Consider the following 15,886-nt stretch of genomic DNA (forward strand, 5'->3'; position numbering starts at 1 on the left):
AAACTCCACCATGAGTAGAATCCTCTCATCTCAAAGGTCTTGTTTTTTTTCTGAAATAATTGAAATTTCTTCTTGGAAAACTAGCTTAAGCAAGTATCCTAATGGCCATAGTTTGGGTTTCAGATACACTGAGATGATTTCTGACCTTGAAGCCTGTGCTCCCATGATCCTATTACATAGTTGTATCCGGATTGTGTGTGGTGTTTTTTTTTGTTGTTGTTGTTGTTTTTTTTTACCATACTGGAGGAGTAAGGATTCAGGATGTGATCTTCTTACTGTTTGATCTTTAAATCAGAGGGCCAAATGTTTAGTCTGTTCTTCCAGGAGGGGCAATGAGGCAAACATTGTCAATAATTCCCACATTGCAGTTAAGTGTCCCTTATTGGTGACGCTGGGGGTCTTTAGCTTGGTGGTGGGTTTGGCTGCCATTGCCACAATCCGCTTTCCAGCTGTCTCCTACACAGAGTACAGGATCTGTCTCTTGACGTGGAAGGAAAAGAAAGATTGAATTTTTCCTTATGTTCACATTGCAGCTGTCACTGTTCCTGAGTTTAAAATAATAACCAAAAAATATTAGGGGATGGGGAGAAGGAAAAAAGAAAAGCGAATCCCTGTAGTAAGAAACCAGACTTTTCAAGTTTAATATTTTATTGTAAATAGCTCCTCATAGTTTGTAGGGTATTCGTCGTGCTTGTTACCTCCCCTCCGCCCTCCCCCCCCTTTTTAAAATGATGGATTTTTTAAATTATTAGAACTAGTTTTTTGTGGGGTATTGGTGTTACATTAAAACGACCTCCCTGCACAGCAGGGGAATATTGTTCCATTGTAACTTTGGTTCCATGCCCAAGATACATCTTTGCTTGACCTACTGAGAGTGGTTCCTTGAATTTTCTCTTTAAACAATATATGTTCATAGTTCTTTCCTTCCAGTTCGACATATACAGTTGTCATTAAATGCAGCATATATTGTAGATTTTCGACAGGGTCACGTAGGAACTGTCAAGTAAGAAATCTTGAATAATGGCTTTAAAATACATGGGTGTAGTCTTGGCTACTGGGTAATCTTGTCTGTTTGATTTATTCCCCCATCGGTGTAAACAATTTTTGTTCATTTCGCATGTTTGGAAGCATTAGCTTGTCTAAGGTCTCATCCATGTTGTCTGTTACTCTGTAAAACAGAAAGGGGGGGGGAATCAAAACTCTGAAAAATCATTTCTGCCCCAAGCCCCACCAAGTGATTGTTCTTTGTTCTTTATCCAAAGACAAACTACCACTTTGATTTCCTTGAAGCATAATCTGCCCAGATGAAGGCTTTCCATTTCATCACATAATAGGATTGTAGATGCAGAGCTGGAAGGGAACTCAAAGACAGAAATCTAGTTCGAGTTCTTATCCTTCATTCCATAAAATTTAAAAAAAAAGTTTTGATGAATTCATTTAGATTTCATCTGTTTCCTTTGTAAGTCTATGCATTTTATTTTTGCATTTAAAATATTATTCTGAAAAGGGGTCCATAGGCTTTGCCAGTCGGCTCAAGGAGCCCAAGAGACAGAAAAAAAATTAAGAAACCCTGCTGAATGAAGCTGAAATGAACCCATTTATTTGCTAGAAGGCCCTGTAATTTCATTGGTATGATGATTCCCTCTCTCATGCAGAATGTGATCACTCTATAACTTTGTAGTTAGTCTTCCAGTATGGCGGTGGAATAAAAGGTCAATATGGTGTGGCCAATCTGGTGGGATCATAGATTTGGTTCTGGAAGAGATCTTGGAAACAAGTGATTCAACACTCTTGTTAACTAGATGAGGAAACTGAGGCACAAAAAAGTCAGCATCTTACAACCAGCAAGTATCTGAGACAGGATTTATATGCGGGTCTTCCTGAATCTGAGACTATAACTTCGTGTGCTTCACAGCACAGATGTAAGTTCATCAGAGTGCCTGTCCTTGAAGCAGGCTCCTAGCTTGGCAGGAATGGCCAGAACTTCTGAAGTCCCCTCCCAATGAGAAGCCAGGGTCCCCTCCCCACCATGATGAGGCCTCAGAGGAGGTCCTTAAGTGAAGGTTATCTCTTAAAGCAGTCACAAATCCTGCATTTTCATGTGTTCATTTAATAATACTGCCCCTGTCCTTTAAAGATTTTTGCCTTCTTCCTTCCTTCAACCCAAATAATGGTCACTCTCCCACACTGGACTGCTTCTGCAAGAAAGCGAGGCAGTATAATGGATAGAGCTCTGGGCCTGGAGTCAGGAAGACCTGATTTTGAATTTGACATCAGATACTTACTGGTTGGGTGATCCTGGGCAAATCACTTAACTTCCATTTACCTCAGTTTCCTCAACAGTAAAATAGAGATACTCATAGCACCTATTTCTCAGGGTTGTTATGGGGATCAAATGAAATAATAACAAAGCACTTAGAACATAGCTGTCACTTAATAAATATTTCACCATTTCCCCCAACTCCCTATCAAACAAGCCTGTTTTAAGTGGTAATTTTTGCCCTTGCAGCCCTTTGACCTTCATGATCCAACTGGTTCTGCAGACATTCTTCGCTACCAAGCAACGGCACTTAGAAGTTACCATATTTGTGCTAGCTGTGGGCATTCTTGTCTCTGCCCCTTTTCAGAGTTGGACCTGCGTTTGTGCTTTGGGCCCAGAAGGTCCAGAGAAATTCTTCCCTTCTGAGCAAGCCCAGAAAGGATGTCAACGAGAATATCTTTACATGGGATTCTGAGAACCTGATCTTCTTGACTGTAGAAGAATGGGGTTGAATATACATTATAAGGAAGAGCTTTATGAAAAGATGCAAATACAAACCACCAATATTCTTATGCCTGTAAATCTGCATATTCCATTGTTCCTTTTGAATAAATGAGCTCACATTTCGATAGCACTTTAAGGGTTGCAAAATACTTTCACCACAATAGGTCGTAGTATCTATACTAACTATCATCATTTTTCAGATGAGAAAACTGTGGCTCTGAGAGAATCAGAGAGATTCAGTGACTCCCCCAAAGTCTGTTTAAGTTGAGGTGCACTGAGCCTTCACCAAGACTATCACAGTAGTACAAATTTTTATTTATGATAGCATTGTGGAGGGGACAGCTGGGTAGCTCCGTGGATTGAGGGCCAGTTCTAGAGATGGGAAGTCCTGGGTTCAAATGTAGCCTCAGACAACTTTCTAGCTGTGTGACCCTGGACAAGTCACTTAACTCCCATTTCCTAGCCCTTATCACTCTTCTGCCTTGAAACCAATACACAGTACTGATTCTAAGATAGAAGGTAAGGATTAAAAAATAAAAAAGATAGCATGGTAGGAAGAAAATGAGAAAATAAGTCACCCTTAGAGAAGCCTCGGGTCTTTAGAGTTCCCAGTGAAGGAATGGATCCTGATTTTGAACTTGAGAACTTTCTTATATAGGGACCTGGGGCAGTTTGGGATTATAATCAAGATTTTACAGATTTGCTTATCAGGATGGTTACCAGAGGCAGGAGTCCTGCTTGGCATCTTAGCGAATCTGGACCAGATACATTAGGGTTGGCTCTTTTGCATATCAGCACCAGATGTTCAGGCTGCTGTTAAGGGAGGATGTTCAGACACCTTAGAGTTCCCTCCTTAGCATATCTGGTCTGGCATTAACTGAAACTGTCTCAGCTGGTCCTATCAGGGCTGCCAGGAGTTCTTCTAGAACTGAAGCCATGGGCCTCTGCTGTGGTACTTAGCAAGGATGTAGTGCATACCTGACAATCATTACAATTTAAACATCCATATTTATGTCCATATTATATTTTAAATATCCACTGTTAACAGGCCGTGTGATAGTAAATGGCAGAATCAGGGTTTGAATTCATTGAATAGGCAGAAATTGTTCATTGCACCATATTCTCCAGAGGCAGTATGGTATAATGGAAAGGGTACTTTATGGTGACTTGAAAGATATGACTTTATTTTAGTTACTTATTTTTTATAACTCTTCTGTCTTAGGATTGATACTGAGTATCAATTCTAAGGCAGAACACTAAGTGCCAGGCAATTGGGATTAAGGTATTTGCCCAGGGTCACACAGCTAGGAACTATCCGAGGTCGTATTTGAACCCAGGATCTTTTACCTCCTGCCCTTGTGCTCTATCCACTGAGCCACTTAGCTGCCCTATATATGACTTTAAATATTTTTGGGGAGCATCTGGGTGACTCAGTGGATAGAGAGCCAGGCCTAGACACAAGAATTCCTGGGTTCATATCTGGCCTTAGACACTTCCTAGTTGTGTCACCCTGGGCAAGTCACTTAACCCCCATTGCCCCAGCCCTTACTGCTCTTTGGCCTTGGAACCAATACACAGTATTGATTCAAAGACAGAAAAAAAAATTTCTTCTACTTGTTATTTCTGTGACCTAGGGAAAGTTTGTCTCTCTGAGGCTCAATTTTCTTATCCGTAAAATGAAGAAGTTGGACTAGAGTAGCAGTGGTGAACCTTTTTGAGATGTTGTGCCTAAACTGCAACTTCAAGCTGCTTATGAGCCCCCCAGACAGTGGAGGGAGGAAGTGTTTGCATTGGGCAGCTGGATGGAGAGGTGAGGCATGCAAAAGATGTCCTCTGGTGCTATGGAGAGGGAACAGAGCACCCTTCACTATGTCACCCTGGCACCCATGCCATGCCTTTGCCAATACTAGATGATCTGGTGAGTGACTTGCCCGGGGTCCCACTCCTAGTAAATGTCTGAGGCCAGATTTGAATTCAGGAAGATGAGTCCTCTTGACTCCAGGCACAGAGCTCTATCCACTGTGCAACCTAACTGCCCTTTCAGCATATTGGAGATTAAATGCTGCTATTAATATATATGGCTACTTCTGTATAGTAGAATAAAATGGGTTTGAGAAATACCACTGGTTAGAATCACTATGATGCCATTTTTCAGAGCCTAGACAGAAAAATTTCTGAGTTATGGCAATGGGGTTGGTCACAAATGTTATCTTTAGTGACATCATCAAGTAAACAGTGTAATAATGGCCTTATGACATTGGGCAAGTCACTAAAACCTTCTAGACTTCAGTTTTTATCTATAAACTATGGTGATCATCTGAAGTTTATTCCAATAAGGGATTATAGGATCATAGATTTATAGCTGGAAGGGACCTTAAAGACCATTAAATCCAGCACCTTCATTTATCTGATGAGGAAACTGAGGCACAGTGCAGTTAAATAAATTGCTCAGGCTCACATAACTAGTGAGTGTCTAAGATTAAACCTAGATGTTTCTGATTCCAAGCTCAGTGACCTATCACCTATACCATGTTGCCTCCTTCTAGTTCTCCAATCCTATGTTTTGAGTGGCTAGGAAAACCTCAAGAGAATATAATACTGTAAGAAGCCCTTAGGTGACTTAGGTATTGTTGAAAATCTTCACCTCTCACTCTGTTTTGGGGCATCTCAATCACACAACCACGCAAACATAACCATTCATAATACTAGAGAAAGGCAAAACTGAGAACATTTCTCTTCCATTGTGCATTTCTTCCAACACAGAAAAAATCAAAGGGCCACTTTCAGTCATTAGCACTTTGGGAAAAATATGCTCCACTTTATTGGTTATGAGCAGATAACTTGGCTCCTTGAAACCTAACTCCTGATGTATTATGTATACGTACCTTAGTGTACCATTAAGGTAGTATAGCAGACATTACTTAACCAAGACAAAGTTATTTACTAAGCAGGTATTCAATAAATAGTTTTGACTGTAGGGATGAAGGGTGCTAGAGCCTGGATATTAAGGAGTAATTACTAATCCCAGAAAAGCTTGCTTTTCAACTTAGAGCTGAGCAGTTAAAAAATAGGCTACAGGAAGGGAACAGAACGCTTCTGGAGTGTTGTTAGTGAGAGTTCAAGGGAGTATGTTTAAAATTTTGAGCATCGTTCAATTCAAGGCAGTTCAGTAAAAATTAAAAATGGCACCTGCTTGTTGGAAGACATATTCTGAGCATTGCCTGGCCCTGGAGATGCAAAGATAAGAAACACCCAGTCACTATCCCCAAGGAGATTATGATATAATTTGGGGAAGGGATGTCATTGATGTAAATTAGCACTTAGCAAGGTAGAATAGAAGCAATATGCTTTAAGAAAATTAGAAGAATCTGGATGGCATTGAATAAGTAGATTAGTTTAGGTAGGATTATTATTTTGATTCTATTGACTGCCCACTCACAATTAATATTTCTCCAATTACTTAAATCTGCCTTTATTTGTATAAAAAGTAAAAGTATTTTGATTATATTCACAAATTTCCTGGGTTGTTTTTGGCAGGTATGTCCCTAGGTATTTTATTCTATCTAAGTAGATTGGCAAGTCGAAAGCAGGAAAATAAGCAATGAGAAATAAAGTTGGAAAGCTAGATTAGAATGAAATGTCTATATTTTATCATTTAGGCAATAAGAAGCCACTGAAGATGTTTGAACAGAGGAGAGTCATGAGCTAAGGTATAGATCTCATGACTAGAGGGCTAGAAACTGGATGATACATTTTTTTTTATATCCATAGGAGCTCATAACTCTTTTTAGACGCATGAGAATGGGGTGTGATCTCATTGAATGAGTGGGAGGATGGGGAGAGTATCAAAACTTATCATCTCTTATTCTGAGGCTTGTTCTTTTCATTCCTCAGAACAGAGCTGAACATAGATCTCTCTGATATTAAATCATCCAATTAGAAGACTGAGAATTTTGACTGCAATACAAGAATCTACAAGAGGCTAGTTATCTAAGTAAGAGTGGTTATCAACAATGAACAGGACCAGAGCATATGGAAAAATATCCCAAATCATTTGGCCATTGGTCTTCACTAACCTCATGAAAATCTTTTTTAAAAAAAATTGGTCTCTTACTGGACGTTAACTAAAAAAAGGTCCAAATGAGTCATTCTCATCTAACTGTGAATGATAATATGGTGAAAAATATTTGCTGATTTTTCTCTATCCCTCTGCCCCTACCATTGCTTTGTATAGTTGTCATCTACCATTAAAGTGCTATTATATTTGGGTTATTTATTTTGGGCATTTGTTCTAAATTCCAACAGCCCTTTTGCATCTTTCATTATACTTTCACATTATTTTCCTTTGGCGAAGTGGCTTGATTGGTATGGAACTACCTTTACTGGTACAGATAGCAACCCCTCTATACCTCAGGATCATAGGATCATAGATCAGGAGGCAGTGGGGATTTAAAGCCACCCAATCCAATTTACAGATGAGAAAAATGAAGCCCAGAGAGCTTATGTGACTTGCCTAAGACTGTTTAGTAAACATTAGAGGCAGGATTTGAATGTAGGTCCTCTTATTATAGAGTTAGTACTTTTTCCAGATCTGTACCACTTCACCCTTTGACATTTTTATCCATGTTTTTTTTCTTGAAATTTTCACATAAATAAATAAATTCACATCTAATGTGAGGGAGACTTCTTCCAGTGCAATGAAAGCGACATCAAAACTTTATTATTTTATGATCCCTGATAGACTATAAATTCTATGAAGATGGGGATGATTTTATGTCTGCTAAATTAAGTTTCTGTAGATGGGTAGTATAATAGATAGAAAGTTGATCACCTAGCTGCCCCCTGAATATATTATTTAAAATTTGAGAGAATTGAACTCATTCACCAAAATGAACATTTCTGTTCTATTTACAACTGGAAGAAATTTATTATCAGCAAGCAGTTAAGTGGCAACAAGATTAATTAGCTTACTCAAGGTCACACAAGTAGTAAGAGCATTTAAAAAATTTCTAAATACTAAAACGTTTTCCCCCCCTTCCTAAATACCCTATCTAACCCTTATCTCCAAATGAACCTTATTCCCTTTGTAGGCGATGACTTTTCCCCTTTCTGTGTCACATTTGTTTTAGACTCAAACATCAAAATGAATACCTTCATCCCAGTTGCTATAATGGAACTGTTGAACAATTTCCAAGGTTTAGGGTCCTTTCTTTTGGCTTCAGAGAATGTTAGTGAGTAATATCCCAAAGGGAAAGTAGTAAGAATGGATGACTTTTCTCAGAAAAAAGAGTTGACTTTTCTCAGAAAGAGTGAGTGGAATCAGTGGGCCACATGGGATAATTCTTTTCCCAGCATATTTCCCCATTTTTGCTCAGCATTTCTTCTGCATCTAGCCTAAAAAAATATCCCAGAATGCCCTCAGGACAGTAATTTCCATTTCCAGGAAGGAATGACATCATTCATGGTGTGGAAAGGGGAGAAGAGGGCACGCTTTCTTCTACTATCTATGTCACAGACAAAATATTAGTTATCAGATTCAGAAAAATCCCAGCCTGACACCATTTTGTACAGCAGCCAAGACTGTTTCAGAATCATCTGTTTAGAGGTTGAATCTTCAGCTATCTGGGCCTCCCCCTTTTATGCAGTCTGGATTGCTCTATTAAGAATGTCTACACTAAATTCCCTTTCTAGTGCCTTATTAAGCAATTAGGGAGACCCTGCATTCTCAAAATCAATGCCACTGATGCACAATGTCTGGCAGGTCCTAACAAGTTAGATTTACTTTCATTATTGCTCCTTTGACTAGTTCCATGTCTGTATGTATTTATTTTGGGCATATTTTGTATTTCTTTCTCTGTTTACATGTTGTTTTTCTCAGTAGAATATAAGTTCCTTGAGGGCATGGACTTTTGTTTTTGTTGTATTGGAGACTACAAGGTATTAGGAAGACTCATCTTCATCAGTTCAAATCTGGCCTCAGGCACTTAATAATTATATGGCCCTGGGCAAGTCACTTAATTCTGTCTCAGTTTCAGTATCTATAAAATAAGCTGGAGAAGTAAATGGCAAACTGCTCCAGTATCTTTGCCAAGAAAACCCCAAATTGTGTCACAAAAAGTTGGACAAGATCAAAACAACTGAACAACAACAAAATCCCCAGCCTTACTAAATGTCTTGCAAGTAATAAGTGATTAATAAAGTCTTTCTGAATAGAATTGTTATTCAAGAAGTAGCCCAGCTAAGAGTTAGGGAGGCTCTTTATCTGTCTGGATGTCCACCAGAGTATGAAAATGTTAGCACCATGAATTCCTGAAATCATTTATTTAGGTACAGAGTATATGTGACATAGAACAGTGGAAAGGATAAGTCATAAGAAAATTTTAGTATTGGCTTTGATATCACCATTTTTTAAGACCACAATTCACATAACTAGCTAGACCATGCAGAATTTAGCTGAGACCAAACTTGTTTTTGATCAGTCACATATGATTCTTTGTGACTCCACGGACTAGCATGCCAGGCCCCTCCATCTTTTATTATCTTTTGAAGTCTGTCCAAGTTCATATTTGTTGTTTGCATGGCACTATCTCATTCTCTGTCATCCTCTTCTTTTTTTTTTTAAACCCTTACCTTCCGTCTTGGAGTCAATACTGAGTATTGGCTCCAAGGCAGAAGAGTGGCAAGGCTAGGCAATGGGGGTCAAGTGACTTGCCCAGGGTCACACAGCTGGGAAGTGTCTGAGGCCAGATTTGAACATAGGACCTCCCGTCTCTGGGCCTGGCTCTCAATCCACTGAGCTACCCAGCTTCTCCCCACCCCCTTCTCCTTTTGCCTTCAATATTTCTCAACTTCGGGGTCTTTTCCAATGAGTTCTGTCTTCCCACTATATGGTCAAAGTATTCAAACTTCAGCTTCAGTATCTGCCCTCCCATTTAATTTCTTGAAGTATTGACTGATTTTATCTCCTTGCTGTCCAACGTTCTCTCAAAAGTCTTCTCTTTTATCACAGTTTGAAAGTGTCAATTCTGCAGGTTCAGTTTTCCTTAATGTCCAACTCTCACACTCATTATTGCTACTGGAAAAAACATAGGTTTGACTATATGGACCTTTGGTGGCAAGGTGATGTCTTTTTAGAATGCTATCCAGATTTGCTATAGCTTTCCTTCCAAAGAGCAAGCATCTCTTAATTGCATGGCTGCAGTCACCATAGGCAGTGATGAATATAAAAAATATATAAATATAAAGAATATAAAATTAAACATAAATATAAAAAAGAATATAAATAGCTCCCGTGATTAACTGGTTGATGAAAAGAGAATTTCTGGTTCAGCTATATCACCTCTACTTAAGACGAGTATGTCCAGTAAGTAAGAATAGTTGGTTCTTTTGTTAATGGTTCATCTGCAAGATCCAGCTTTATCCCTGCTGTTTACAGACTAGTTTACAATTTTACTTGATGCAGATATTCCCATTTTGCTATTAGTTCTTTGATGTATAAATCTTAACCCTCCTCTTATGCTTCTGTAAAATTCTGTTGTATCCATTCTGCTTATGTAACTAAGACTGATATAAGGATGCTACAATGTTGGCTTGGGGTCTACTGGTATTTGAATACATGAGTTATTAAAATGTCTCTCTGTGTTAAGAAGCTTACTAATAAACCCTTGGACAACTTTTATGCCAGATGCATTAATGAAATCATAGATTCTCTGAAGTATTTAAGAATGTATTGATAAATGTGACATGTTAAACCTTTTATACAGTCAGTGACTTTTATTTCCTCTATCCAGGTCAGTCAATCATACAGAGAGGATGTCAGCTATTGATATGACCAATTATTCTCAAAAGAGATATCCACTTGAAATTATGCCCTAGTTCTATTTCTCTGTATTCCTAATTTGGAAAGTGGCAGTAAGATAGAAGAATAAGAAAACAGCCACAAAACCCAGAATAATAGAATTTGAGAGCTGGAAGGGAATTTGGAGATCCTGTGTAGAACCTCTTCTTCTGAACAAAGCAAAATCAGCTGATTGCTTATGGTAGGAAGCCTAGAAGGGAAAATGGCTTACAAAAATGAATTAAATTGTCTGACATCCACAGTGGTCGACTTCTTACTGTAAAGGGTCAGAGATACTTTCCTGTCTATCTGGCCTTTTAAAAAAGCTGTACTTATGCCATTTTACTTCCTAATAAAATGATTTTGTATTGGGCTAGGGAGGAGAGGCAATAGGAAGAATTAGGGCATGACTGTTGATTCCCATGTTAATATTGTTTCCAATGTACCACTCAGTTACCTTGCTTTTTGGTCATTACCCAAATGCTATTCCTTCCCATTACAGGAAGTTCAATGTTCTAGGGCAGTGATTCCCAACTTTTTCTGTTCTGTGAATCCCTTTTAATAAAAACAGCAAAATATATTATGAACCCCTAGGATGGCTGAATATGCCACTCATAATATTCTGCAATTATATTTTGCTTCCAGTGCCATTAAAGAAATTTTGGTGTGAAGCCTCAAGAGGTTCATCAACCAATATATGTGGTTCTGTGGTTTTGTATGTGGTATGTGAATTTGTTGTCATCTTCTTATTGTTGGTTAATAAGTGTGATTTCAAGCACCAACATCAAAGCATTCAAACAGAACTGAGTGTCTTAACCAATATCCCCTTGGTACCATATTTTGAGAACTAAATAGTATCTTACCTTTAAGAGGCACCTTGACATCAAGGCCAAAGAATAAAGGCAAGAGAGAAGAACAAGAATAGGAACAGAAACTGTAGAAGAAAAAGAAGAAGATTATGTAAATCCCACTTTTTGTTGTGCCTTTCAGGAGGGGCTAAATCTGTCAAGATTAATTTACTATGCAGTCAGAACCTTTGCATAAGGAGATATCACTTTCCCTTTAAGCCTGGGAATTCAACTACTCTTTTATCAACTAATTCAAGCAGAGATATGAACAATGTGGAAATTAGAAGTTCAAAGTTGGAAGTCTGAGGTCTATTCATGTAAAACACCGAATGTCAGAATTGTCAGAACCTTAAAAATCATCTGCACTTCTTAAACAATCTATTCATTTGACAGGTTCGAAAACTGAGACACCTCATCCTGCCCCCCTCACCCAGAGGAAATAATTGGTAGAAAGCTACTGGCTCAATAAATAGCAAAGCCAGGAGTAGAATCCAGATTTTCCTAACCTCCCAACCAGTGTTCTTTTCAATTCGTCATTGATTAGTTTTTGTATTTTCTTTTAAAAAGGTTTTATCTTCATTTTAAATTAAAATTTTCATTATTCTTTCTAAATGCTAAACTGCACATCAAATAAAGTGAGCATTTCTATGTTTGGTAGAATAGAAAATTATGAAACTGAATCTACTATGTCAAGCTTGCTTTAAAAAAAATGTCTACACTAGGCAAGATATGGTGGTACTCACCTATATTCTCTGCTTTAGGGAGGCTGAGGCAGATGATCACTTATGCATGGGAATTTTGAGCTGCAGTGGGTTAAAACTAAAGGGTTTCTACACTAATTGTGGCCGCAAAATTGTGAGCCCCCCCAGGAAGAGTGAATTACCAGGCTGTCTAAGAAAGTAGTAAACTGACCCAAGATAGAAACAAGCAGGTCAGAGCTCCAATGCTAATTAGTAGAAGGATCAACTGCACCTATATTCTGGGAGAAATCAGAAGTTCCAGTCTCAAGAAAAAAAAAGTTTATCATAGCTTCATCATGCAACTTTCAAAGCTGTCCTATTAATCTGTGATTCTGTCTGTCATTCCTGTTCTCTTATTGTTGTTGTGATAAGTCTGAAACAACAGAACAGCAACAACAATAGAAGGGGGAACCTATTCTTGCCTCTAAACTTCCCTTCCCTGATTGCAAAAAAAAAAAAAAAATCCCCAAAACGAAGCCAAATATTGAATGTTTCAAAAGCGTGCAGTTCTTTCTGCCTTCCAAGTTCACCTCTCTGTCAGGAGGTAGGTATCATTTCTGATACTTAGATGTTATAGAACCAAGAACAGACCCCTTAAAAACAATCTCATCTAATATGATTTCCCTTTTTTTCAGATGAAGAAACTGAGTCCCAGGAAATCTTCCCTCTCTCTCTCTCTCTAGCATTGATTCCGTTCAAGAGCTGGTGTCTTTCTCCCAAAATTTCCTTGTATATATGCACACACACACACACACATATATCATTCATCTATATACACATATACATGAGTAGCTAGATGGCACAGTGCATAAAGCTCCAGGCCTGGAGTTAGAAAAACTTTAGTTCGGATACAGTCTCACACTACCTGTGTGACTCTGGATCAGTCACATAACTCTGATTGCCTAAAAAAATGAGCTGGAAAAGGAAATGGCAAACTACTCCAGTATCTCTGCCAAAAAAACTCCAAATGGGGCCCCAAAGAGTTGGACATGACAGAAATGAATGAACAACAAAACAACAAACAACATATATATATATATATATACATATATATTCAGATAGATAGCTAGAGATAGATATGTATCCATGTGTATAGATACAAATCTATTTCTTTTCTTCTCTATACACATACAGACACATATATTTTTGTTATGTGTCTGTATATAGGCCTATATATCTACTTCTCCCTTTCCAGCTTGAAGTGTCTCTCTGTCTCTCCATGTGTCTTAGTCTTGCTATCCTAATTTCCTCTGCTAAACTAGAAAGTTCCTTAGAGGCAGGGTCTGTTTTTATTCTTGTATTTTTATCTCTAACACTTGGCATACTGCCTGGAAAAGATCATGTACTTAAGAAATGTTGATTTACCTTGGCAAATCACTTAGGCTTTCTGGGTCTCATTTCCTTATCTATAGAATGAGGCAATTCCACTAGATGGTTTTTCAGATCCCTTTAAACTCTTGATCAATGAACTTATGTTCCTGTAATCAATTAATTAATCATTTTTTACCTCAACACAAGGTATCAGAGAAGTGGGGGAGGAGGTTATGTCAGTATTGTTGCAAACAGACCACCCATTATAACTCAGATCAAAGGCAGATCAGTTTGCCCAAATGTTCATCTCAGCCTTTCCAAGGCAAATGATTCTGAGATTCTCAGATGAACATAAAGAGATACATATATCCACCAAAGTATGTAACTTTTAGCTGTTCCCATTTAGGGATTAGATACATTGGTAGATTGTCCTTTTGTTTTCCATGAGAAACATGCTATAAAACACTCACTCAATAATGGTTCCATTAGGTGAATTAATGGGTATAAAATTTGTATTTTCCATTATATACTGGCTCTCTTGATTCTTCCTTTCCTAGGAATTAAGATGTTAGTTTCTCTTCCCTTGGCATTTTGAAAATAAGTGATAAAAGCCTCACCAGATATCTGCCCAATTGTTTTCAATTCAGGTTTTAGAGTGAAGCTTATACCCAAAATGTTGCATGGGGCTAGGGCAATGACAATATGCCTTGAGAAATTGGAATGTTACACTGGAAAGACTATACTGAGTCATTTCAGGTAGATCTGGATTCAAAATTCCAATTGAGCTCTGTGACCTTGGGCAAGTCATAACTTCTCTGGGCCTTAAAATAAGGGAGCTAATCTATGAGACTGTGATCTGAGAAAGTCCTTTAACATGGCTAAACCTCAGCATCCCCATCATAAAATCAAGGTGGTTGGCCTATTGGTTCTGGCAAACTGCCTGGCCCGGTCCTATGAAGCAGGCACTGGAAATATTTGGCCCTGGGCCAAATTCAGCTGTCCATGGTCTAAAAATTTCTTTTAGATATTTAATTTTTTTTATTTAAAACTATATTTAAATTAAAAAAACATGCTAAAAATGGACTGAATTTGGCCCTCTGGAGGTACTTTGCCAATCCTAGATTAGATAATCCCTTCTATTTCAGTTTAAATCTCAGACTCATATAACTTGCACACAGAGCTCTTGTGGAATATGACTGAGAGTGTATTTACCATTTTCTATTCAGGCTCACTTGACTCCACACTTTATAGGAATTAAGATGTTGGCTCTTCTTCCCTGTGGCATTTTGAAAACAACTGATAAAAGCCTCGCCAGATGTCAATTTGGTGACCATTCTAATTATCTCTGAAAATGTCATCCCTTCTGTGGGGTAGATATCAGTTTAAGTATCCAAAGATAATAAAGATAAAATCTGCTAATCACTGGCCCGAGTCTTCTCTCTGGGCTGAGGAATGGGTAGAATGTAACTTCCTTGGAGGCAAGGTCAGTTATGTTTGTTTTTTGGCATCCCCAGTGCCCCACATAGTAACTCTCATTCAGCAATTGTTTAACATATTTGTTGAATTGAGGTGAGAGATGCAGCTTTTGTCCCTTTCCAGGCTTATTACCATGGGCGAGGAGAACTAGGATCCTAGCGGGAAAATTGTGTTTGATGGTAACAAATGTCTCACACCCAGTATGTCATCAACAAATCATTTCTGTCAATACATAATAAAACAGTCCCCACCCCCACACACACATGTTCCACAACCCAACCTCCATAATTGATATTTGAAAACCAAAGATAGGTTATAGACTATATGTGATAAATATGAATGCCCCCAAAATTCTCTAAAGTATGTATGTTACAGCGTATTTGTAGGAAGAGTGCTCTGTATACCTTAAAACTACCCTTTAGAAATAGGAACTGTTATTATTACAAAGCACTTTGTTCAATCATCCTGCAAGGTAGCGAATTCAATGATGATGGTAATTATTATTCTTTTGAACCTGTTGTTTCTTGGGTATAGAGAACTCCATGTAAGAAAACTACTTCTATTAATATAGATTGAAATTGCTCTGTAATATATACCCTAAGATTCTAAAACCAAAGATTAAGTGACTTGTCCAGGATAACACAGCTAGTATGTCTTAGTTATGGGATTTCAAACCAGATCTTACTAATTTGGAAACCAGCTCATGATCTTCAATACCATGCTACTAATCAATGATTATTATTCCCTTTTAATGGATAAGCAAAATGAGGCTTAGGAGAAAGAACTGATATATCTAAAGTTACACAACTACTTGGAATTGAGGCACTGGACTAGGAGCCAAGAAGATTTGGGTTCAAATTCTGTCTCAGATAAATTAGGAGTTGTGTGAAAGCCTAAAAAGCCACTCAAT

The 15,886-nt window shown here is 38.1% G+C and overlaps 1 protein-coding gene across 3 annotated transcripts in view; it reads right to left on the minus strand.

The window, feature by feature from the left end:
* Positions 1-1,140: 1,140 nt before the first annotated feature.
* JAKMIP2 (janus kinase and microtubule interacting protein 2) overlaps positions 1,141-15,886 on the minus strand; it is an 82,808-nt gene continuing 68,062 nt past the window's right edge. For 2 of the 3 annotated variants that reach the window (XM_044661668.1, XM_044661667.1), the window contains one exon: positions 11,485-11,535. In XM_044661668.1, the coding sequence (XP_044517603.1) occupies positions 11,485-11,535 (51 nt within the window). Of the gene's footprint in view, positions 1,169-11,484; positions 11,536-15,886 lie in introns of those variants that run through there. The other variant, XM_044661669.1, reaches the window with a different exon arrangement.

This window comes from Gracilinanus agilis, chromosome 2, assembly GCF_016433145.1.
Source record: "Gracilinanus agilis isolate LMUSP501 chromosome 2, AgileGrace, whole genome shotgun sequence".
NCBI lineage: Eukaryota > Metazoa > Chordata > Mammalia > Didelphimorphia > Didelphidae > Gracilinanus > Gracilinanus agilis.